Source organism: Carcharodon carcharias, chromosome 9, assembly GCF_017639515.1.
Source record: "Carcharodon carcharias isolate sCarCar2 chromosome 9, sCarCar2.pri, whole genome shotgun sequence".
Taxonomy (NCBI): Eukaryota; Metazoa; Chordata; class Chondrichthyes; order Lamniformes; family Lamnidae; genus Carcharodon; species Carcharodon carcharias.
This window is the reverse complement of record NC_054475.1, coordinates 94,804,793-94,830,711: the sequence shown is the minus strand read 5'-3', so window position 1 is coordinate 94,830,711 and position 25,919 is coordinate 94,804,793. Positions and strand designations below refer to the sequence as shown.

The 25,919-nt window shown below is 40.7% G+C and overlaps 1 protein-coding gene across 1 annotated transcript in view; it reads left to right on the top strand.

Annotated features, from left to right (window-relative positions):
- The first annotated feature begins 10,121 nt into the window (after window positions 1-10,121).
- The window catches only part of ocrl (OCRL inositol polyphosphate-5-phosphatase), a 115,663-nt gene continuing 99,865 nt past the window's right edge, over window positions 10,122-25,919 (top strand). Inside the window, exons 1-2 of the mRNA XM_041195181.1 lie at window positions 10,122-10,265; window positions 15,833-15,912. Coding sequence (XP_041051115.1) covers window positions 10,230-10,265; window positions 15,833-15,912 — 116 coding nt within the window. The 5' untranslated portion in view covers window positions 10,122-10,229. The remainder of the gene's footprint in view (window positions 10,266-15,832; window positions 15,913-25,919) is intronic.

Below are 25,919 nucleotides of genomic sequence, written 5' to 3'. Positions count from 1 at the left end.
TAAGTAACCTTACAACAGCTTTCTAATGTGGCAAATGTGGGGAACATTCCTTCCCGGAGGCTTCATGTTGCACAAATGGGCCACCCAATACCAATTGCCACCTGTAGCCCCGACACCACCATTGGAGGGATTAACCCTCCAGTTGCTGGGACCTGCCTGCCAGTATGGTCCTGGCACATCAACATTTCAATATGGAGACACTCTTTCTTTTCCCTAGCAGCCTTAGCAGTGGTCACATCTGTTGGTGGCACTGCCAATGTTGCAGAAGTGCCAGCACTCTGACGGGGTGGCCCTCCCAGAGGTGACCTCATAATGGGCTGCCACTGATAAAATTGCTACTACAGTTCCATCGTTTGCCTTGTAGGCTTGGGACTCACATTGGTTTCACGATGTGTGGATAAAATCCTGGCCCAAATGTGTCCAATTAAAACATGATGCTAGATTAAGCAAGATGTGACTGAATCACAGAATCGCACAGAGCAGGAGAGGCCCTTCGGCCCATCGAGTCTGCACCGACACATGAGAAACACCTGACCTACCTACCTAATCCCATTTACCAGCACTTGGCCCATATGTTATGACATCCAGGCACTTTTTAAAGGATGTGAGGCAACCCGCCCCCACCACCGTCCCTGGCAGCACTTTCCAGAACGTCACCGCCCTCTGGGTAAAAAAGTTTTTCCTCACATCCCCCCTAAACCTCCTGTCCCTCACGTTGAATTTATGAATCAACTATAGTTGTTGGCCATAATAGTTGTGCTCTTTAATGGGGACTTGATTTCTAAATATAGACATGTTGCATGTGAAAATATCATGCTATGGCCGGCAAACCAGGAAAAATTTTGAAAGTTTCAGTAAGGATACAAAGTTAAAGGAAGTTGCAAAGAACTGTGGAATCAGGTCTACCAAATAGTGAAAGTGTTGAAGAGTGAAAATTATGTTACGAAAGATTAAAGGCTTAATTGAATAAGAACCTAATCAAATAAAAGTAAACCTTGCAAAATGTATCACAACTTCCTTTTTTGATAGCTAAAGTCTCTGAGCAAAGATAGAGAAAATTAACAGTAGCAATAAATACAAGCTTATCTGTGCAAGGTTTGTTAAGATAGAATGAGAAGAAAACAACTGAAGGAATATGATAGCGAATACAATTGGCACATTGCCCCAGGCATCTCAGAATAAACCCAAGCATTCAAGATGAAAGCTGAACCATCCAACTTAGTAGAAGGACAAAGTTATTTGTTTATGGCCGAACTACACAGGGATAGATTAAACATTTGAATCCTAGAAACTGAGTAAAGAATGCTGCATCACTGGAGATGTTGGCCTTCAGATGAGATTTTAACCCAATGCCTTATCTTTTTGTTTTGCTGGTTCTGGTATATTTTTAAAAATCAGCAGGGAGTTCATGGTGTCCTGGCCAATTTTCCTCCCTCAAAGGGCTGCACAAAAAAGAGATTAACTGGTCATTCATTTCATTGTTGTTTGTAGGATCCTGCTGTGTGCAAAAAGCCACATATGCTTACATAACTGTAAATGTGCTTCTATGTAATTACTTCTTTGTGAAGCACTTCGAGATATTTCTGAAAGTGGGATAAGCAATGTTACTGCTAAACTGAGGATGTGCTTGAAAGGTACTGCATAGGCCTTGTTCTGTGTTAAATACATTAAAAAATGAAAGGTACTGCACATTGAGAAATTGGCCAATTGTAACAATAAAATTTTAAAGGTAAGATTGGTGATAAGCTGTTACATAAATGTAAGCCTATTTTTTTCTAGGGGATTGATTCAATAAAATCCATTCAACTGACTCCTCAGAAACCATCTTTATCTCATGTTTTATATCAGTTTTAATTGGAGAGAGTTAAAACAATTTGAAAATGAGTGAATCCTTGTTCTAATTGTTCATTAAAAAGTACAAAAATCAAAGCCCTTAACACCAAATCTGTGCATTAAAGTGGGTAACAGTTACAAACACACAATTTAAATAGAGGATAAACAGAAAATACTTGAGGTTGAAGCACTAATATATAAAAATACTGATTGGTGAAGTTCATTTAACATATGGGCTACTTCTAAAATACAGAAAGGAATTTCCCCACATTCACAGTGTTTATAAACACTATAACTCCTGACACCTATCAGCCAGACATCAGCAACAGTTGCAAATGACACAAAGCTGGTTGGGAGGGTGAGCTGTGAGGAGGATGCAGAGATACTTCAGTGTGAGTGAGAGGGCAAATGCATGGCAGATGCAGTATAATGTGGATAAATGTGAGGTTATCCACTTTGGTAGCAAAAACAGGAAGGCAGATTATCATCTGAATGGCTATAAATTGAGAGAGGGGAATGTGCAACGAGACCTAGGTGTCCTTGTACACCAGTCACTGAAGGTAAGCATGCAGGTGTAGCAGGCGATAAAGAAGGCAAATGGTACGTTGGCCTTGATAGCCAGAGGATTCGAGTAGAGGAACAGGGATGTCTTGCTGCAATTGTACAAGGCCTTGGTGAGACCACACCTGGAATATTGTGTGCAGTTTTGGTCTCCTTATCTGAGGAAGGGTGTACTTGCTATAGGAGTGCAGCAAAGGTTTACCCAACTGATTCCTGGGATGGCGGGACTGACATATGAGGGGAGATTGGGTCTGTTAGGATAATATTCGCTGGAGTTCAGAAGAATGAGAGGAGATCTCATAGAAGCCTATAAAATTCTAACAGGACTAGACAGGGTAGATGCAGGAAGGATGTTTCCGATGATGGGTTGGGGGGTGGGGGGTGGGTGGTCACAGTCTGAGGATATGGGGTAGACCATTTAGGACTGAGATGAGGAGAAATTTCTTCATCCAGGGAGTGGTGAGCCTGTGGAATTCATTATCACAGAAAGTAGTTGAGACCAAAACATTGCATGTTTTCAAGAAGGAGTTAGATATAGCTCTTGGGGCGAAAGGGATCAAAGGGTATGGGGAGAAAGCGGGAACGGGCTGTTGAGTTGGATGATCAGCCATGATCACAATGAATGATGGAGCAGGCTCAAAGGGCTGAATGGCCTACTCCTGCTCCTAGTTTCTATGTTTCTAACAGTTGCACATTTGCACTTGGCTCGCACTGCATCCACCAGCACATGCATGGTTTTCTCATGTCATTTTGTATCGGAGAAATAGGTGCAGTTCCATCTAACTTTTAGCATTGCAGAATTTAAACAATAATACTTTATTTAAAGCATGAATGTTGTGTAGTGTTTTGAGTTCAAAGACACAGTGCTTTCTCAGAGTCATTACTGAATTTATTGTAAGATGGCAGCTTACAGGGCTTCCCTCATGGCAGAGGTCACATGACTACAGCAAGGCAGATAGGACATATAGTCCTGTTGCATTCCAAAACCAAAACATCCCCATTTTCGTAACAAATAAAAGATCCAAAATCCCCATTTTCCGAATGAACAGAAGACACATTTACATGCACGATCATGTGTAACTGAGAGTTACCCAAGTTACACACTATGCACCCACTGTTTTCATGCATTAACAACTGCTTGTTCTACTAGTCAGACTTTGTCTCTGTATTGCATATATAGTCTTTAAATAATGCAGGTTTCTTAATGGTACACATGTGCATTGTCTTTGCCTGTTCATCTGGGTGATGTTCCTTGTCTGCAGAGTGTCATTCCCGTGGCACTTGTTGCCATGGTAACTGTTGTTGTTCCAATGCCAATATGGGAGAGCCGTGGACCTCTGGGATTGATGGTAGTTCTGTACTCAGTACAGTTGGTAAGATCCCTTCTCCCTGACCAGCTGATTGCTGTGAAGAAACAGCTTTGCTAGTTGTGCACACATGCTCGCATTTGCACTGGTATGTTTTGTCATTCACTTCCACTGCATACGATCGAGGTGACAATTTCTCTATGCATGTCCCAAGTTTCCATGTGGGCTGAATCCTGTTGAAAGTGATGAAGGTTTGTGCCCTGACTGGCTCTCCAATGCTCAGCTCTGACAGTGGTTTGGCAGCCTTTTCAAAGTGAAATTTGGCTTCCTGCTATTTCACCCTGATTTTTTTGAAACATGCCTGTTTCTGGTTTCAGTAGCTTTTTTGCTATTGGGAGTGTCATTTATGTGCAGTGTAATATTAGTTGTTGGATTGGACTATTTTCCCTGTCTTTAGCCGGTGTGTTTCTCCACATGAGTTTTGCCTTGTATGAACATGTGCAATATTTGCTCAATTTCTTGTTGATTCCTTTGGCGATTTTCACTGTCGCCTCAGCCTTTCCATTTGACTGGAGATAGTGGAGAGATGATGATGTAGTGTTGAATTTCTCAATCCTTTATGAAGCAGCTGAATTCTTCACTCGTGAGCCGAGGGCCATTGTCACTCATCACAATGTCTGAAATGCCGCAATGACTGAAATGTGCTTTCAGGCATTCTGCTATTTCTCCTGTTGTCATTGAAGTCAGCTGTTCTAACTTCCAGTAGTCAGAATAGTAGTCGACAGTGCTAGGATAATCAGTTCTGCTATATTGAAGAGATCTACTCCCAGCTTCGTCCATTGTCTGTCTGGGAAGTCATGTGTCATCAAAGGCTCTCTGCCTTGTTTAGCTTGGTACACATTACAAGCATTGCACTGGCCAAAGTGGTCTTTAATTTCATGGCTCACGTTTGGTCAGTAGAGCACTTCTCTTGCCTCAGACTTGATTCAGTTCCTTGATGGCTTGCATGAATGTGCTTCAGCATTTTTCTTCTCATGTCCTTAGGGATGATGACCCTATTTCCTTTGTACAAGATGCCATCTTGAGCTGTCAATTCATCTCGTTACACCCAATATGCTTGTGAACACAGATGTGTCCTCGATGCTCTCATGCCATCTTTTCATCACTACTTGGAGAATTTGTTATGACCACAGCCAGTGTTACTTGCTGCGCAAACCAACTCCCAGAGGGAAACTTGGCTTACAGGCCACAACCTTTTTTTTTATTCTAATAACGAGAAGAAAACAAACCAATCTCAACAGTGAGAGGTCCAGTAATACTTTTAGGTTTTTAAATATTGGAAGTAAAAGTTTTATTAACAAAAGAAAATAAAAGAAAACTTAAGTGTACAAGATTACAGTTACACAATTAAGGTTAAGTCTTAAAAACATTCCCTCCAAAACTCTCTACTGGTCAAACCCACAAGTAAACACTTTCCAGACAACACTCCTTTATAGATATTTAAATATGGAATCCAGTAGTTTCACACAGGGCAGACTGCTGCGGCTTCAGTAAAGGTAAACCACATGACTGGTACACTCTTCCACTTTGCTGTGGAATTCACTTCAGAATAAAACTGCTTGCTGCAGCCCAAGACTTCTCAACAGCTCAAAAAGCTCCAGCTATCTCCAGCCAACTCCAGCTTAACGGCTTGACAGCTATTCATCTCAACTACCTCAGCTACCTCTACCTCTCTCTACCTCAACAGCTATCCATAGTAACTTTAATATACCTTTTTCCTTTCAGCTCAGTCCCATTGTTCTCACACTCCTTTGAAACTCAAACCCTTCCAAATATAAGATCTTTTATGTTTCCATCTTGTCTTTGCTTTTGGGTCAATAAAAATATAATAACCCCACTAGTATGACTCCTGCAAAGTACAAACATTTTCCCCTCCTTTGAAATTTGACTCTCCTTTAAAATTCAACAACCTCCCAACTTATCTAAAAATACACAAATTCCATTTGTGTTAGTCCCCTGGATGCAAATGTGACCATTGTCCTTGCTGCATTAGGGTTGCTTCAAGAACTCTCTTGCTGGCGTCACAGTGGAAGATGACTTCCTCATTTTCGTAATAGAACTTCAGTACTGGTGTTGCTGTCACTAGTTGTTTGATTTTAGTGAATGCTACTTCTTGTTTTGTGCCCCAATAACAATATATCTTCTTGGCAGTGAGCTTGCATAATGGCTCACACACCGACGCCAAATTGAGCAAAAATTTTGCTAAATGGTTCACAAATCCAAAAAATCATTACTTTGCTTTCACATCTGTCGATCACTGCATCGCTGCTACAGCTCTCACCTTGACAGGGTCCGGTCCAAGTACTGGCTGTAAGCACATGACCTATGTATTGACTTTAGGCATCTTCAGTTGCAATTTTTTCTTGTTCAGCTTCAGGTTCATCTGGTGAGCTCTCTCCAGCAGTCATGTTAAATTCTGATCATGGTCAGCTATGGCTTCTTCCATTGTGTCTCCACATCCATAGACTGTAGAACGTTCACTATGGCTTCCACCCCAGGAAAATCACTGACTATCTCATGTTGTCTGTGTTGATATTCTTCTAGAGCCATGGAAATGCCAAATGGTATGTGCAACCATCTATATCTTCCGAAAGGCATCCAGATGTAGTTAGAAAGCTGCCACTTTCATCAGCTTCACTTACCAGTAACCATCCTTCGCTCTAGGGTAGCAAAGCAACTTGGCATTGGATAGTGAGATCTCTTCAACGCTTTATTTAGATCCTTTGGGTCTAAGCATGCTTGCAGATTTCCAGGTTGTTTCACTGCTACCATGCTTCTAATCCAGTCTGTAGGAGTTGTCACTCTCTTGATTACTCCCTTCTTTTCCAGCTCTTCTATCTTGAATTTTAGGCTTGACTAGAGGGCAGCTGGAACCCTTCTTGGCAGATGCTGAATTGGTCTTACACTCGCATCTACTTCTAGATGATATTCTCCTGGTAGACATCCCAACCCTGTAAACACATCCTTGTACTCCTCTAAGAGCTGTTTGGTAGTCAATAATTTTGTGTGCTGCGGCACATTGTACATCTTTGTTGACACATCAGGGTTACCAGTTCAAGCTTTAGACTTGCTTCAGCTGAGATGATGGCTGTTGCAGATCATCAACGATCTGGAACTCTAGATCTTTCTTCTTGCCATTGCACTGGGCTTTCAGACTAATTTTTTTCCTCTCAGTATGAATATCTTGCCATCATATCGTCTCAACTTTATTTTCAAGGGTTTTATTTTTGGATCACATATTGAGCCACTTACAGAGCTGTGAAGGTCATGATGTTGTATGACACACCACTGTTTATCTGACGCTTCTTACTCGCTTGATATGCTTCTTCTAGTGTCAACAGTCCCAAATCATTTATCACCTATAAATTTGACAGAACCAACTTGTTGTATCATGTATTGTTCTTCATCAGATGCTTCAACTGATATGTCCCCAGTGAACATCTGTATTGACTTGTTTTTGCTTTTTTCTTGCCAAACACTTGAGTGTGAAATGATTCTGCTTCTTGCAGTTAAAACATTTCTTTTGCCATGCTGGGCAATCCTCATTTTCCTTTGTGTGATGTCGTCTGCAGTATTTGCATCCTCCCCTTTGTCCGCAATTCTTCTTCTCTTTCAGCCTGAAATGTCTCACAGCAAAATGTATCTCCTGGTCTGTTCTGCCATAAATATGTTCTAGCTGATGTTTTACAAGTTTTGCATTTCTACACACGTCTATCCTTTCCTGAACATAAGTTTCTCCTCTTTCTATAGACTTGCTCTCACTGAGGGTCACCTAGGCCTAAGAGAATTCTATCTTTGATCAGATCATCTTTTAGTTTCCTGAATTCACATGATTCTGCGAGCTTTGTTACTGCAGTCACATACTGTTCAATGGGCTTGTTTGCACCTTCAGCTCTAATGTTGAATACGCAGAATTCATAACTAACATTCACTTGGGCTTCAAAATGTGCATTCAAGGCATTCAAAATCTCTGTCATCTGTTTCCTTTGTTCATCAGATGGAATACTATTTGTAGCAGTCCCTCCCCAGCAGCGTTAGAACCGTGGTTACTCTTATCATCTCCGGCTTGTTAATTAACTCTGATGCCAGCTTGTAATTTTGCCATTACAAGTGAAAAAACTGTTCTGCCACATATCTTTCATTTCTACTGGAGAAGGGAGGGAAAAGTTTAAGCTATGTTCACTTGCCCAGTATTTTACTTGCAGCCTTCTGTTTGTATGCTTGCTTTTCCTTGTTCTTTTTCAGCATATTTTAGCAGATTTGAACACTTCTGTGTGCCTTTCTGAGCTGTGGCTTCTCTACAGCACTTCCATGGTCTAAAAAAATCTATTTTAAATCCCACTTCTGACACCACGTTTCAAGTTCAAAGACAGCTGAGCTTTCTCAGTGAGAGTCTTTATTGAACTGATTGTAAGATGGCAGCTTACAGATCTTCCCTCATCGCAAAGGTCACATGACTACAGTAAGCCAGATAGGTCATGTAATTCTGTGCATTTCAAGCTGCAAACATGTAGTTTAGAATGACTAGCTGTCCTTCATTTGGGACTGTTTGTGTGATTGCTTGAAGGTAGAAGTGACTATAGCGGTACACCTTACTTTGTCAATTATTTTCAGTGCGCTACAATGCAAAGCTAAATATTGTTTATCATGGACAAAATATCAGAAAGTTTATTAACTGCACAGTGCTCTGTGTATTTGCTAACATAACACCTACCTAACAAGTAAGCAATATTTATGTGGTGCAGCGCATCTACATATGGTACAATGATCTATGCTGAGTTAGACTCAGCCAGAGTGAGAGCAGAGTTATTGCATATGGACAGCGTGCTATGGGAAGAAAAGTGCTGAATTGAGACACCCTCCTTCCCTTCTTCTGTCTTTGTTCGATCTGCACCATTTTTGATGCATGCAGTGGGAAGCGCACCCTGTGCAGTTGTGACATCACCAAACTCAACATTTCTTTTATAAACAGGTATCTAATTTTCTACCTGTTTTGCACCTGGATTGTGCAGCCATTGGTTATTAAGGTTAATAAGGTTTCTAACAAAAAACATCAGAACTTAATTCATTATCTCACCTGTTGACTCATCCCTATTGAATCCCCATTCTAATTTGGTACTTGACAAAAAGGGTTAATACAAATCATTGGTCTCTTCTCACATTGGGGAATTGGGGTGGAGAGTGCTGTACTGAGAAAGCCTGAAAAAACATTTTTTATGCCATTTCATGGACTCCCAGGCAAGCTTGTAACTTTTGCAGCCAGAATGAGTCTGTGTTTCACATTTGCATGATGTGTGTGACGTTCCATTATTTGAAGAGGCTGCTCCTCAACTTCTGGCTGCAATTTACATTCCTAATCTTTGGCCACCTGTGGAGGGTTGGGTGCTGGGCATGTTAGAGCACCACCTCCTGGGTCCACAGCTGGGCCTGGGCTAGGTAACCATCCATAGGGCTTGTTTGTCAGGGGGTGTAGATCATGTCGGGTAGAGGGAAAAGTGGTAAGGGGCTGGGCAAAGGCAGAGCCAAATGGCACTGTAAAGTGCTTCACAATAATATCCAGGGTATCACGAAGCCGGCCATCTGGCGCCTGGTCTGCTGGGGGGGGCATCAAGCGCATCTCCGGTCTCATATACAAAGAGGTTCGTGGAGTCTTGAAGGTTTTCTTGGAAAATGTTATCAGGGACTCGGTCACCTACAGCGAACACTCCAAGTGCAAGACGGTGATGGCCATGGATGTGGTGTACGCACTAAAGCACTAGGAGTGGACCCTGTATGGCCTCGGTAGTTGAAGATAGTTTCAGAAAGATAGTAGCCATCCACAGGTTCAGCTAGGATGCAGCCAATAGCGTTGATCATATGGTTCTCTGCCAATCTTCCACTGCTTTGACTGCACCTGGGTATGGAGAAGGAGCATGTGTTCTGCCCAGTAGGCTTGAGGCCTCTGTGACCAGTGGCTGCCTCAGAGCCTGGAAAGTATATAGTACATTCTGGAGATTGTGGTTATTGATTTTTTTTTTCTTGATTTGAGTCTTATTGGGTGTGCCCTTCTAAAAAGGGGCACTTTTGCTTTGTTATCAATATCTCCCTGACGGGTTCAATGAATGTTACAGCAGCCTCCACAGAAAAAAATGTTAGTGATTAGATCTTGAAAAGAAACAAGCTTTGCGTGCCTCTTTTCAATACACTCAGTTGCTTATTTTGAGGTACTAAAAGGTGTGCTGTTGAAATCCAAACGTGCACAGTTTGCCATCCTGCCGACCCCTCGCTGTGCAGCGATCACGAATCCGCACGTGCTGCAAGGCGGCGCTCCACGCGCCAGAGGCGGCGCCGCTCTTGTCCTGCCTTAGTGGGAGGGCCGAACTCGTTGGCGCTGGCTGACTGAGGCAATGTCGCCGAGGTGAAGGCACCGAAGGAGCTGTGGACGAAATTGAGCAAGCGGGGCGGGGAGCCGAGATTTTGGGAGATCTTATGGAAAAGCCGGCACCGAAAGGGAAGTCCCTGATAATATCCTTTCAGCTGGGCAAGATGAGCAAATCAGCGACGGGGTGTATAGCATTGGGCCGGGATCCTGGCAACCGAGAAACAATTAAAACAAGCCGGGGCCCGGGCCGGCTCAAGGAGCAAAGGCAGCCCCGCGCCGCCTGAAGCAGCGCCTGGGCCAGGCCAGGATCTTCCTGCTGCTTGTCACTATACAGCACCAGAGCGGCTTTTGCACCGCTGCAACTTGTCCAGTCTCGCAGCCTTGTAAGATGTGCAGCGACTGTTTTTTTTACTATACGGTTTATCTTTGTGTGTGTGAGATTACTTTTAATCCAGGTTTCTGGAAATGCTATACCCCACTGTATGTAGGAAATGTTTGTTTTAATTTGTTGCTGAGTTGGTGTTCTGCAGTTTGCCCTTTTTCGTTTTGCTGTACCAGAATATTGATGCGCGCTACATCATTAACTGGATCAAAACTGCCCCGTTTAAAGCTCTTCAACTTTGCAAAAGAAAGAATTGTATTTGTGTTGTGCCGATTTATGTATGGGATAGGGTCCCAAATATTTTGCCAGCCCACATTGTATAGTACTAAATCCAAATAGCACTCCTCTGTCGGAACGCAAAATGAGTGTTGGGTCATTGTATAATGCGGGGACATCACAGTTCAGCCTCAGCTGACGTCAGTCTATGCAGTTGGATCACAGAATAGTAAACTGGAGTAGGATTCCTGATTATTTATTTTGCTGCCTTTTACCAACTCCAGGGTGTTGAAACTAATTGTAATTGTACTCACTGTATACCTTAGATCAACTAACTGAGCGTGCATGGACCTTCTGGTCTGTATAGCTTAATGTAACCTCACATGATGCACGTGAAAATGAGCTGAAATGCATGTTTACAGTGTACAAACATTCTGACGCAAATAGCAAAATGGGCCATGAGTTTATGCATTTTTGTATAACTTCAGTCAAAATGTTCAACATCAATGATTCCAATATAATTATTCAAATAATTATGATTGCTACATAAGTACCAGTGAGTGAACCATATGGAAATATATGTAACGATATTAGACCTCCCAGCTTTAAAATTAAAATCAAGTACTTTAATAGATATACCAGAACACAAATGTGCGTGTGCCCCAAAATGGAGGCTCTTTATTTCTCTACTGGTGTAAATAAGATGTTATGTAACTGTTTTGCTTTTCACAACTGTTCTAGACTAGTGGATCTGATGTGGCAGAAGAAACTGGTAGAGGCAGGCAGCTGGGGCAGAAGTAGAGTAGGCAGTGAGAGTTGGGTTTGGTAGCCAGTTATAACCGATGCTCAGGGTGGAACTTTGTACCACAGTCCCATTTGTGTCTCAAGTGTTTGAAGGTGAAGTTAGTTTTGAACTGAGATAGCTGCTTTGTTTTTGCTTTTGCAGTGTTGATTATTCTTAATTGCATAACTGACACTGCATGGGTAGCGTGCACAGATTGCATAGTCAAAAAGCTTCTCTGCATTACTAACTTAAGGGAGATGAAATGTTTACTCCTAAACTTCTTGCCTTGCTTTCTGGTGATGAAGGGTTGCTTTATGATCATTTTGTTTCTTATGGATCTGATATTGTATTGATCCCTGCGAAGTTGTTGATGGAAAATACCTATTGGTTAGCAGACACCAATAAGAGATTTAGTAGAAACACTATGCACAGTGGTTTTTGGACAGTGATCAGAATTGACTGGAACTCATTAACATTTCTATATGTCAATCCTCTGGCAGTACACTCCAAATAAAATCGGAGAGAATTACAAGGTATCCAACCAGCAACCATTACTTTCTTTTGATCTGTGTCTTCTGTTAGACATACATTCAGCATCACCAGTCACAGTTCTATTATCAAAAGTGTGCCGCCTTTATGCAATATGACAGCATGGGTTAGAAACCACATCAATAAGCCTTGTAGTTGTTTGTAATGGATTTTAATATCTCTCAGGTGCTTCTGAGGAAGTACAGTCAAGGGCATTCAAATTAACATCTTGGATCAGAAATCTAAACCACAAAAATAGGTTAAGGAAATTGGAGAAAAGCAAGCTTTTGGTATATCTTCATGAGTTATTCAATATGCTGAGGGGTACATGTATAGGTAAGTTGATCGCTAATAATTTTGCATAAATTTGACAGCTCGGATCACAGGTTCAAGTTCAGAAAATAGTTTATAATAATTTAGATTTACTTATATTCAAGTAATGTAAAACATATGGAATGTGCCGCTTCTGGAAAATGAATAATAGCATCAGATTTAGGGGATGGATATTTGACAGAAAAATTGGGCTAAGAAGCATGATAGTGTATATTGCTTTTTGAGCTTTGATTTATCCAGATGGTCCACAATGATCTCTTCAGGGTTGAGGTACCTTCTCTAAAATGCAAATCATGCTTTACCAAGAAGATGTGTGTATTTTAAATTTATGTTCCCTGTACAGTACTTGGCAGTTCTCACCAATACTAAATTTCGCTACATTGGACATCTAATTGGCCTCCCGATGCAGATTGTGAAGCTGCTTATTGGCCAGTGCAGCAATGATTCAGTGATGGCACTCTCACGTCTTAAGCCAGAATTGCATAGGTTTAAATCTCGCTCCAGGACCTGAGTGTATACTCTAAGTTGACACTCTTGTGTAATACTGAGTGAATAGTCTGAGATATTGTTTTTGAGGCGAGACATTAAATTGAAGCCCTGTCAGCTCAATTGATCATAAAAGATCTCAGCACAGTCCAAAAAATTGCATGGAGTTATCCTGGTGGTCTTTCAACTAATACCACCAATAATGGAGCACTTGGTTGCACAAACGGTAATTAAATAATTGACCAAGTGAGAGAGAGAAGCAGATTTAAAAGTACAAAAATATCCTACTAGTTAGGATTTTTATTCCCTTCAGACTATCCAGGGTTATAAGAGGACATAGTTTAGTTTTTACTTGTTAGTATCAATATTGTAATTCTATGAAATAGATTTTAAAATTTTACAATTGTTCTTTTTTAATCTATGTTTATCATTATGCTTATGGCCGTACTATTTCTTTGCCTCCCCAGGCACCTATAACTTGACCTTGTTTCTCAGGCAGTTGGTGGGAAAGTTGTTGCATCATGCTACAGGAGTTATACTAATTGGAGGGAGGCAACAATTGGCATGATTGATGAAAATGCTAACAATATGTAGTTTAAGAAAATAAATTGATTTTAAACAAAAATGCATACCTTTGCTTTTAACAAGATGATTATAACAGAATGAACATATCAAAACAAATTTCTGTAAACTCTGGTTGTTATGTATAAGATAGAAAATGGTTTGTCTGATTTCTATGCATACTTGTTGGTTTTGGCAAATTCATGTTAACGTGATTGTGTTTAAAGTATTTTAAAATATTCCTTCATAAATTGTGGAAAATTTAAGAGTTCAATGAACTTATAATAATTCAGATGATGCACTGTTCCAGAAGGACAAAAGTATTGTGCAATGACATGTACAATATGTTCTGCTGCCCTTGATGGTCACAAAGACCAACTGCTACCAATTAAACATGAGGGAACCTAAATTTAATTGACTCTTAGATTGCAAGTCAGAATGCTGGCCTTTTTTATTGTGGTGCTATATGATGCATATAGTACAAGGAAGCCCATCAGGGACCCCAATCTGAGTGGAAGAAAAAGCCATTTTCTTACATGTGACTGGGAATAAGCTTAATTGCTTTCTGTTTATTATGGTAGTGAAAGTATCTTTAAGTTGTAATCCATCCACATTATTGAAAATGACTTTTTTAAGGAGAGAAATGGGAACAACAGTGTTATTGATTGGGGAGGTGCGTGCTTGAACTGGGGGTGCTGTGCTGATAGGCTAGGGGAGCTGGGGAAAGAGAAGTCTATTGCAGCAGTGGAGGGAGCTTTGCCTTGCAGACTGAACATAGAGTAACTCTGACTTGTTCCAACCTTGGTATTTTGCATAGGTTAAATTTAAGGGTGAGGAGATAGGCATGGCAAAGGTTTGCAGGAAGTCTACACTATAATGTCTGTGTGTGTGTCAACAGGTCTATATATCCAAAGTCATTGCAATCCCTTTTTCCCTGTTAATAGCCAGGAAGCACTTGGTGAACTATTGGTTTTGGTTACCTACATATGTGATCTTAAAATTCATTATGGAAATTTGTTTTAAATACCTTTAAGCTTAAGAAATGGTACACTACTAAAAGAAAACTAAATTGATGTTAGTACCAAAAAAAAAGACGAGATGTGGTAATATACCATGATTAATCCTGGCTGCAAACCTGAGGTTTTTAATCCAAATTCATGTACCAACCCATTTATTAATGGTCAGTAGGGGGAGGAACTGCATGATTCTTCTGCTTTTCATTTGTGAAAATGCAATACACTTTCAAAAAGCCATCTGTGTTTAGCATTTTAAATATCAACAAAAGAAATCACAGATATTGTCAGTGGGCTTAATATTGGATAATTCAGAACAGTAAAGGATTTGTTAATATTTTAAATGCAAACCTTGTCGAAGCACATTTTTGAGATTCACTATTATTGCAGAATGAAGGGAAGAAACAAATTACCTCAACATCAGGAAGGCTACTGATGTATTTTAGAAAACCCCTGAAGTTATTTGCATTCAGAATGCACACATGTTTGGGAGATCCATTAACAGTTTTTGGGGAAAAGAGTGAAATTCTGGGTTTTTGATGGATGTTGAGGTGATGAAAAAGTTTTAATCAAGATATTAAAAACCAGAAATATATTTTAAGAGATAAATAGTGTGCCCTTTTCAGACATACAGTAGAATAGTACTTGATGCATTAGGCTCTAGCATACTCCTTTTTTTATTACAGGCATCCTCTGACTTGCCTTAAGAAACACCATATTAGATCCATTTTATGAGATCAAAAGTCAGCTAATGATCTGTAATTTAAAATTTATCAGCAAGTCTAACTGTTCGTGACTTTACTTTAAATTTACTCTAATTACTTATACTTGCTATTTACAACAGAAAATCTTGGAGACTTTAAAACACATGCAGTGCTGTTGTGTACGTTTAACCCGGTATATTATGTTATATTCCATAGTTTCAGTACTAAGTGAGAATCCAAGTTGGGAGATGGTTTCATTTGTTGCCCTTTTTCAATAGTGTTCTGACTTTCCATTGGCTATTTTAATATGCTATAACAGTTTTCATTAGCATTTTATACATCAAATTGCCACCTTTTCATTGGTAGAAGCTTTATTTCTTTGCTATTTTATTATAGGAAATTTGAATTAGTAAAATGCAAGTGGGAGATTTAATGGGCAGACATTAATACAACACCAGTGAAAGTGTGAATTAACCAAATTGCCACACAAGATGTAACCCTTGATTCAACTGTCTTGCAGTTTCCCCATTTTTTTTCCCTCTACTCCAACCAACTCCAAGTCTAATTTTTGTACATCTATCTTTTCTTAAGGAGAAAGTTCTGGCATAGGTATTCCTGATGACTGGCAATTAGTGCCACTTTGATTTTATGTTTACTTTTATCCTCTTGATCTGAAGTGTATAGTTCCTTAACAATTTAAAAAGCTGTCAATGGTTCTGAGCTGAAAGATGGAATGAAAGTACCTCGGGTTTTGTATCTCATTGAAAACAAAGGTGAATATGAGTAAGTATGTGCATGTTTTTATTCAGTTTTGTATGTTAGCTGTGATGTATTCAAGTTGAATTTGTTACTTAACTACTGCTCCAAAAAAAGGCCAATAATTTCATCTCTTGGTTAGACATAACCATCTAGATGCATGTGAACAGGTGAGATTAAGTTAGCCTTTTTGGTAGATTTGTGTGATCCAGTGGTTAAAGCCCAGATTTAAATGTCTTTGTCACCAGAAGTTCCTATGTAAGCAACTCCTCTGAGCAAGAGACTGGGTACAAGTGAACACCATTCTAATATACCCCCTGTTCTATAGACTGAGGTGTACTTGTATTAGCACTGCTGGGATGTCAGCAAGGTGCAGTGCAAGCGAATGCCCCCACTTAGAGGATATGGAGATGGGCACTGTCAGATGGCCAATCTCAAATTAAGAACTGGTTGTAGGGGAAATTCAGCTTTTTTTTGCGGCTGCTTGTGTGTTTGATTTTAAATTGGCTGAATATGGAAACAATTGTCTAATCTGCAATTGTTGCTTTTAACACTACCTCCATTTTGATACTTTCTGCGAATGGGATTTATGTTCTTACTTATCATTTATTCACTGGAAGCAATATTACTGTTACTTTCTGGGCTTTTCGTTTGATCCGTGAGTGATAATGATTCAAGATATTTTTTTTTTAAATAGTCACTAGATTGTTCGTATGGTGAAGAATTTAGAATAAGAATTCCCACCTGCCCTTGAAGACTCAATTTTAAAACCTAGCAATTAAAAATCCCATTTATGTGAATTGGTTTCGTTGGTTTATGTTAGCATCTGTGTTAACTTTGCCTAACCACTAATTTTTACTGAAATTAAATTGGCTTTTACTTACACTCACACTTACTGGTATCTTGGCCACGATATTAATGAGAAAGAAGTTAATTTTGGTTTTTGCCTATAATAGTAACAACAAAGAAGAGAGTTTCTGTAAATTTGTAGATTTTCTTCCCCTTTTAAATTTAGCCTTGCATCCCATTATCACCTTGATTCTCTTTCCCTAATGAATGGTGGGATGGCCTGAATTGCATATTTTTATTTTGATTACCATCAACTTTAAAGACCCAATGTCAGTGTCAATTGATCCTAGGTCAGTTAAAGCATAGATCATAAAGTCACTCTGTTCAAGGCACAAAACAATTCCCCACAATACACCGGTGGGGCATTTTCCTTTCCGAAACATGCTTGTGACCTTTGAGTGAGCTAGCTAATTTATGATAATTTTCTGTTGTTGCTTTCCCAATTGCCTGGCTGGTTATGGTAAAATATTCTAGTTTGTCCTTTGCAGCCACATCAGGTGTACTGCAGTTCAATGCTCTATCAATTTGATTGATGGAGAGATAAAGTTTTGCTAACAAGGCAACCAGCACTCCACCTGTTCTTGTGCTATACATTAATCAATATGTCATGAAAAATGTGCTTTTTGTAAAATTCACCCAATTTCCTTATGGGCAACACACTTGTCAGCAACAGAATGGACAACCTATTCCTGGGCTGCTACTTTTCTGAGCTACCTGTAAGAAGGTTCTTTTACTGTCATCTGAGAATGAGTTCCTCACTCTCATTCTCTCCCCCCCCCCCCCCCCCCCCCCCCCCCCCCCCCCCCCCCCCCACCCCCGACTAGAAATTTGGCAAAACTCAATTTTTTTGCACATTGGTGTTCCACCAGGTTGCAGTAGAAAATATTTCCTGTTCCTGCTTAGCATTTGTCTGTTGACTATGACTTGCCTTGTGCAAAAGTGCCATTGACAGTTACATTTAACTTTGTCAAAATGGTTCTGTTGCATTTTGTTTTTTCCAGCATTTGCTGTTTTGCTCTTAAACAAGAATCTTCATAATAGCACCAATTTCCATAGGTAGACTGAATTCACATTAACTGAAACTTCCGGCTTATCACAGCTCTCTATGGGTTAGAATGCCTTAAGTTTAGAAAGAAACATGGGATTGCAGTATAAAAGCAAAATACTATGGATGCTGGAAATCTGAAATAAACCAGAAAAGGCTGGAAATACTCAGCAGGCAGCATCCATGGGGGGAGAAACAGGGTTAACATTTCAGATCAATCACCTTTCATCATGATGATTTGCTGCATATCCAGAAATTTCTGTTTTTGTATTTAATTGCAGTATATTGCTCACTCGAAAATACATGGGGTGCGCACTGTGGTCCCCGCCAATTCCAAAGTTTAAAAAATAATGTTCCACCAGAACAATGTTAGGTTTCAGCTTTAGCTTAATAATAGCACTCTTGCCTCAGCTGTGAGTTCAAGCCCCATTCCAGAGACCTGACCATTTAATCTAGGCTGACACTTCAGTGTAGTACTAAGGCAGTGCTGCACTCTCAGAGAAGCTGTCTTTCAAAGTAGGTGTTAAACTGAGGCTCTATCTGGCCTATTGGATGGATGTAAAATATCCCACTGGTACTACTTGATGTAGAGCAGGAGAAATTTCCCTGTATTTTGTCCAACATACATCTTTAAAATAAAACTAAATTTTACGTTCATTTGTCTTTGTTGTTTCTGGGACCTTGTTAAGTGCAACATGGTTGCCTTCTTTCTCTACATGACAAAGTTTCAAAAGTACTTTATTGATTGTGAACTCTGTGGGACATGCTGAGTGATGAAAAATGGACTATGAATGCAAGTTCTTTCATTCCTTCAGTATATACAAGCTAAAGGTTTTTGGTCAAATTTATGTACATGTTGAATAGTTGTTATTACAGGAGCAGATTGCATTACAGATATTCAAGCAACGCATTCGTAAAACAAAATTGGAATCAGTCCACAAAGTGTTGCTTGTCCTTTATAAAGCATTTCTTAAGCTATGACAAATAATGGAACGCATGAATGCAACATTCAAGCTGTCTCTCAATGTACCTTTAAAATGAAATGGTGAATGCAGTTGCTCAGAAATCCAGGTTGACCACAGACTTGAGCTGCTTTTTGCCAAACTAAAACTAGTGCATTATTTGATCCATGTCATAATTCTACTGTCATTGCCAATTGCTAGCTCTTTCTTTTCAACTGAAGGGGTTGCAGTACAAGAATAAAGAAATCTTTATGAAATTAAATAGGGCTCTGGTGAGTCCACACCTGGAATACTGTGTATGATTTTGGTCTCCTTACCTAAAGAAGGGTATACTTGCCTTAGAGGGTGTGCAACAAAGGTTCTTTAGCTTAATTCCTATGAGGAGAGATTGTGTGAAGTAGGCCTATATTCTCTGGAGTTTAGAAGAGTGTTGATCTCATAGAAAATATAAAATTCCAAGAGAGCTTTTAATTTATTCTTTCATGGGACCTGGGCATCCTTGGCTAGGCCATCAATTTATTGCCCATCCCCAATTGCCCTTGAGAAGCTGGTGGTGAGCTGTTGCCTTGAACCACTGCAGTCCATATGGTGTAGGTACACCCACAGTGCTGTTAGGGAGGGATTTCCAGGATTTTGACCCAGCAACAGTGAAGGAACAGCGATATAGCTCCTAGCCAGGATGGTGAGTGACTTGGAGGGAAACTTGCAGATGATAGTGTTGATTGTGGGTTTGGCAGGTGCTGTCGAAGGAGCCTTGCCTAGTTGCTGCCGCGCATCTTATAGATGGTACACACTGCTGCCACTGTGCATCAGTGGTGGAAGGAGTGGATGTTGAAGATGGTGGATGGGGTGCTAATCAAGCAGGCTACTTTGTCCTGAATGGTGTCGAGCTTCTTGAGTGTTGTTGGAACTATATTCATCCAGGCAGGCAGAGAGAGTTCCATCATGCTCCTGACTTGGACCTTGTAGATGGTTTGAACAGGCTTGGGGGACTCAGGAGATAAGTTACTCTCTGCAGAGTTCCCAGCCCTTGACCTGCTCTTGTAGCCACATTGTTTATATGACTGGTTCAGTTCAGCTTCTAGTCAATGGTAACCCAGAGGATGATGGTAGTGGGAAATTCAGTGATGGCAATGCCAGATAAATGTGTTGGGACATTGGTTAGATTATCTCTTGTTGGAGGTGGTCATTGCCTGGCACTTGTCTGATACGAATGTTACATGCCACTTATCAGCTAAGCCTATATGTTGTCCAGGTCTTGCTGCATATGGGCGCAAACTACTTCAGTATCTGAGGAGTCGCAAATAGTGCTGAACATTGTGCCATCGTCAACAAGCATCCCCACTTCTAAGCTTATGATGGAGAGAAGGTCATTGATGAAGCCACTAGAGGTGGTTGGACTTAGGACACTACCTTGAGGAACTCCTGTAGTGACGCTTGCTAGGATTGATGCTGAGAGACTATTTTCCCCAACTCTGGATAGTCTAAAACCTGGTGATATAGTGTCACAATAAGGGGGGGGGGGTGACAATTTAGACTTGAGATAAGGAGCAACTTCTTTATTCAGAGGGTTGTGAATCTTTGGAATTCTCTACCCCGAGGGCTGTGGATGCATTGTTGATGGGTACATTGAAAACTGAGATCGATAGATTTTTGGACACTAAAGGAATCAAGGGCTATGGAGATAGGGTTGCAGGGTGGAGTTCATATATAACAGGCTTGTCTAACCGTTTTGTGCAAGGGGCCACATTTCAAATTTTTTCTCACTCGTGTTGCCGATAAGACAATCTTATAGCATGCGGAACTGTAAAAATCCCAACATATGTATTGACCAGTAAAGGTAGGCTTGTGGTAGACCATGGTAGAAAACCCCCTGGCAGATTTCTCAACTAGTACATCAAGGAAAGGGAGTTAATTTGACTGCTCCATCTCAAAGGTGAATTTGAGCGCAGGATGGAGCCCATTAAGACATATAAGAAAATTGTTACATGCAGCTGCGGATTTAAGTATAACAAACTTATCATCCACATATTGGAAATATGTGAGGGGTAGGTGTCATTCCATCAAATGAATGAACTTTTCTCATGGAACCCAACAAAGATGTTTGAGAGAGCTGGGCCCAGAGGGGATCCCATGGCAACATCATCTGTTTGAGCATACATGGTGTCATTGAACTGCCCTTTCTTGACGTACTAGTTGAGAAATCTGCCAAGGGGTTCTCTACCATGACCTACCTTTCTCTACCATGGCCTACCTTCACTGGCCAATATGCACGTTGGGATTCTTACAGTTCCACATGCTATAAGATTGCTCTTATCAGCAACCTTGTAAATAGGGCCAGAGCCATTTGCACACCATGCAAGCTTGATACAGAAATAAGGTGCATCAAAGGCATCCTGCAGGATAATGGCTATCCAGATCAGATCATTTTGTGCTGTATATCAATTAAACCCATGAACGAGCAAAGGCCATCACTTTTGGCCCTGAAAAGTGCCCAGTCTACCTCAGATTACCCTAGAAGGCAAGGTATCTCAAAAATTTGAGCAACAGGAGAAGCTAGCTGTTTCCCGCTGCCACTATGCAGTAGCAACAAGTGGTATTTACCACTAACAGGATGCTGCTATCAAGCCAAAAAGGCGTTTTGCCTATCACACATATGAGTAATGTGGTATAAAAATTTCAGCATCAGTATGATGCTAGATATGTAGGCCGTACATCCCAAACACTGGTGGATCGTATCAAACAGCATGCTCCAGCCGCTGTTTGCAACGGGCAGGGTACAGACCGTACTCAACCAGCCCATGTTTGCAAAACTCAAAATGCAGTATCCAACATCAGATGTGAATCTGCAATTGGACAACATTTGCTAAATAATCCTCAATGTGCCAAGAATTATGCTGACCACCAATTTAAGATTGTCAGGCTCGCAGTGTGGAGCATTTGTGTGGACTGGAAGCTGCATATAGTGATACACATGGCCCTGCTCTTTGCTGACAGAAAGAACATGTACACACATTGTGCTGGTTTCAGCTAAACACAATAAGTGACAGTCATTCACTGACTCATTTCTCAGAGCAATGCCTTGACTAATCGGGGTCAAGCTGCCTGATTTCTATTTCAAACAATGCTTCGCAGTTAACTATCAATCGCCATCACTGGTGCATTCTCCATGACAGTGCCACTTGCCAACCAATCAGCATTCTCCTTACACATATAGCATAAATTGTTGTTTTCTCCTGATATTGGTATTCTTGAAAAGTGTCCTGACTGGTGCAAGACGAAAAGCTTAGACATGCCTCTTTTTCTTCCAGTAATTTTAGTTTTGTTGGAACAGAAACCTATATTTGATTAAACTCTTAAGCTTTGTGGTACCAAGGTATATTTCATCTTTAGTTTTGTGCAATATTTATATCTATTAATATGTGACTATTTGCCTAGAAACAGAAATCTGGCATCCCTACTTGGTCTGGCCTATATGTAACTCCAGCCCGAAACCAAGTAGTTGACACTTAAGTCTCAAGTGGCCTGGCCAGCCATTCAGTTGTGTAAAACCAATACTAGCAGATCAGTAAGGCGGCCAACCGGTACCACCTTGGCTGCTGGGGATGAACAGTAAATGGCTGTTAGTGGCGCTCAAATCCAAGAAGGAATTAAAAGGCATCTTATATAGAACTAACGACCTGGCCACGTCCTTTCATTGTTGTTGAAAAAGCCATTCACATAAAGTCTATTGGCCTGCATGACTATCTTCCCATGTCGGATACTGTCTATATTTATCTCAAGCAAAATTAGTTACTGTTTATCTTTCAAGTGATGAGAAGGCAATTGTAGTCAGTTGCAATATGGGGCGGAATTTTACAGCCCTGTTGCGGCGGGGGTGGGACCGTAAAATGCAGCAAGCCAAAAGTTAATTGACTGGTCCCGCTGGCGTAAAATTCTGCCCATGATGTTCATTGTTTTTAAGGTTGCAGACTATTGGATTACTTAAAAATTAGTATTGACAGGCTATTTGGCTACGGTTATTCTGTGGACTGAGAAAGCCTCTCTTCTTCCAGAAGCATACTATATCAGACTTGCGGTATGTAGAGAATGCAGATAATGAGAAAGATAAAAGTTACTGTATAATTTATGAAAATATGCTTCACTTACCAAATTCCATCAACAGCAACTTGGTTATATGACATCTTTCATGAAACAAAATGTTCCAAACCTCTCTGGGAGTTTTTGTGGATGCTGAAGCATTGTAGGGGAGGTGACCGAAAGCACAATTGGAGAATTTAGTTATGAGGAGTTTGGGAGGAGAGGAGAGAAGTACTGAAAATGAGGTCTAAAAGAAAAGTTTAGAATGCGGAGTTATCACAACAGAGGCCTTCTGAGACTGCAAAAAAAAAGCATAGAAAATTAGACTTGAAAGAGTGCAAAGTGTATACATGGAGTAGAGAAAGATGGTGAAATTATTTCAAGACCCCTATTTAGCCACTCTCATTTAGGCATGAACTATTTGCAGCTCTTAATGTATTTGTTGTGTTCTGATAAAATCTGATGTGTTGGCAGTTAGGTGCATGAGAGCATAGGAATAGTTGTAGGCCATTCAGCCTTTTGGGGCCCAATCCACCATTCAGTTAGATCATGTCTAGTTTGTACCTCAACCCCAATTACTTGATTGCTTTGCATCCCTTGATTGATTTACCCAACAAAAATCTGTTAATTACAATCTTCACATTTTCGATTTCTAAAAGCTTCCATAGCGTTTTGGGAGAGCAAGTTGCAGATTCTAATATGGTCTCTGTCCTGGATTCTCCTACCTGAGCAAATATTGATTCAGGCCATATCAAGTCAAATTATCATTTTTAACCTCAATTACAACACATTTCTATCTTCTAAACTCCAGGGAATGCAAAGCATTTTTATGCAACCTGTCCTTAGCTTAAACGATTAAATTGTATCATTCTGCTATATCTGCACTGCATCCCTGCCAAGAGCAATAGATCATCTTGCCCAAAACTGAATGTATTAAACCAGACAGGGTCTGATGAATACTGCATACAACTGAAGCATCATTTTCACACTTTTGAATTCCAATTTTGAATATAAGAATATATTGGTATTTTTATGATAATGAACTAGTAGTCCAGAGGCCAGACTGATGATCCGAAGATGTAAATTCAGTTCCCATCACGGCAGCTGGAGAATTCAGGTAATTCAATAAAGTCTGGAATAAAAGGCTAGTATCAGTAATGGTGACTACAACTACTAGATTGTCATTGTAACCTATCTGGCTCCTTAATGTTCTTTAGGGAAGGAACTCTGTTGTCCTTGCTTAGTTGAGATATATGTGATTTCAGATCTTGCTTAGTCGAGCTATATGTGACTTCAGACCTACAGCAACATGGTTGATCCTTAATTACCCTTTGAAATGGCTTAACAAATTAGCCATTTAGTTACTTCAAACCGTTGCAAAGCAGGAATAAAATTGGACATCCTACTTGGCAGCAACCTATGCTTTGGATACGACAAAGGTACACCCATCCCAGTCAACCCTCACAACATTTCTCAAAAACCCACTTGTGCAAAAATTGGGATTAGAGCAACAGCCTGACGTTGTCATATAGAGCCATAGCTTTCAGCCTATCCTGACCCACCAGCAGGACAGGCTCACTGGAGGTGGTGATGCAGTCCTGTACAGTTGGGAGATAATGGCCTTGGGAGCCCTAAACATTGACTCCAGCACCAAATAAATTTCATGGTATCAGGTCAAACTTGGACAAGGAAGCCTGCTGCTGGTTAGCACTTACCAACCTCTCCCAACTGATGAAATTTACTCCTCCATGTTAAACACCTTGGAAGGAACATTTAACAAGGGCACAGAATGTACTCTGGATGGGGACTTCAATGCTCATCACCAAGAGTTGCTCAGTAGCATTTCTACTGACTGAGCTGGCCAAGACATGAAGGGCACAGCTGCCAGATTGGTTTTGTAATAGATGGTGAGAAAACTAACAAAGGAAAAAGCTGCTTGACTTAATCCACCAATCTGCATGTCATAAGAGTGGCCACCATTCAGCCTTTATGGAGATTAAGTACCATTTTCACACATAGGACACACCTTCCATCGTGTGTAGCATAACCACCACGGTGAATTGGATAAGTAGAAATACCAGCTCTAAACGGGCATGAGAGGCTGCAGACCATCGGTAGCAAGGCAGCAGAATTTTACTCCTCCACGATTTCTGCCACACTCTACTGTCATTACCATCAAGCTAAGGCACCAACTCTGTTTCAATGAGGAGTGTAGAAGAGCATGCCAGGAGTAGCACCAGGTGTAGCTAAAACTGGGACAACAATCTGGTGAAGCAACAGCACATGCATGCTAAACAGCGGCAACAGCCTGCTATAGGCAGAACTATGTGATCCGGCAATCAACGGATCATATAAAAGCTCTGCAGTTCTGTCATATCCCGTTGTGAATGGTGGTGAACAATTAAACAACTAAGGGAAAGTAGGGGCTCCACAAACATTTCCATTCTCTATGATGGAATCCTCATCGTATGAGTACAAGAGGTTGAAGCATTTTCAACTTGTTTCTCAGCTAGCAATGCTGAGGAGGTAATCTGTTGCTGCCTCCTGCTGAGCCTCCCACCATCACAGAAGCCAGTTATGAAGCTATTTTGATTCACTCCTTGTAATATCAAGAAACAGCAGAGCACACTAGATACAGCAAAGCCGGCAACATTCTGACTGTAATGCTGAAGGTCTGTGCTCCAGAACTAGCTTTTTTAAATTCATTTACGAGATGTGCTCATTGCTGGCTAGGTCAGCATTTTTGCCTATTCTTAATTTCTCTTGAGAAGGTGGCGATAAGCTGCCTTCTTGAACCGCTGCAGTCCATGTGGTGTAGCTACATCCACAGTGCTGTTAGGGAGAGAATTCTAGGATTTGACCTAATGACAGTCAGGCTGGTGTGTGGCTTGGAGGGGAACTTCCAGGTGGTGGTGTTCCCATGCACCTGCTGCCCTTGTCCTTCTAGATGATAGCGGTTGTGAGTTTGGAAGATGCTATCTAAGGAACCTTGGTGCATCTCTATCCAAGCTGTTCCAATACAGCTACAACATCTACCTGAAAAAGTGGAAGTTTTCCCAGGTCCTGTCTGCAAAAAGGAAGGCAAATCCAACTTGGTC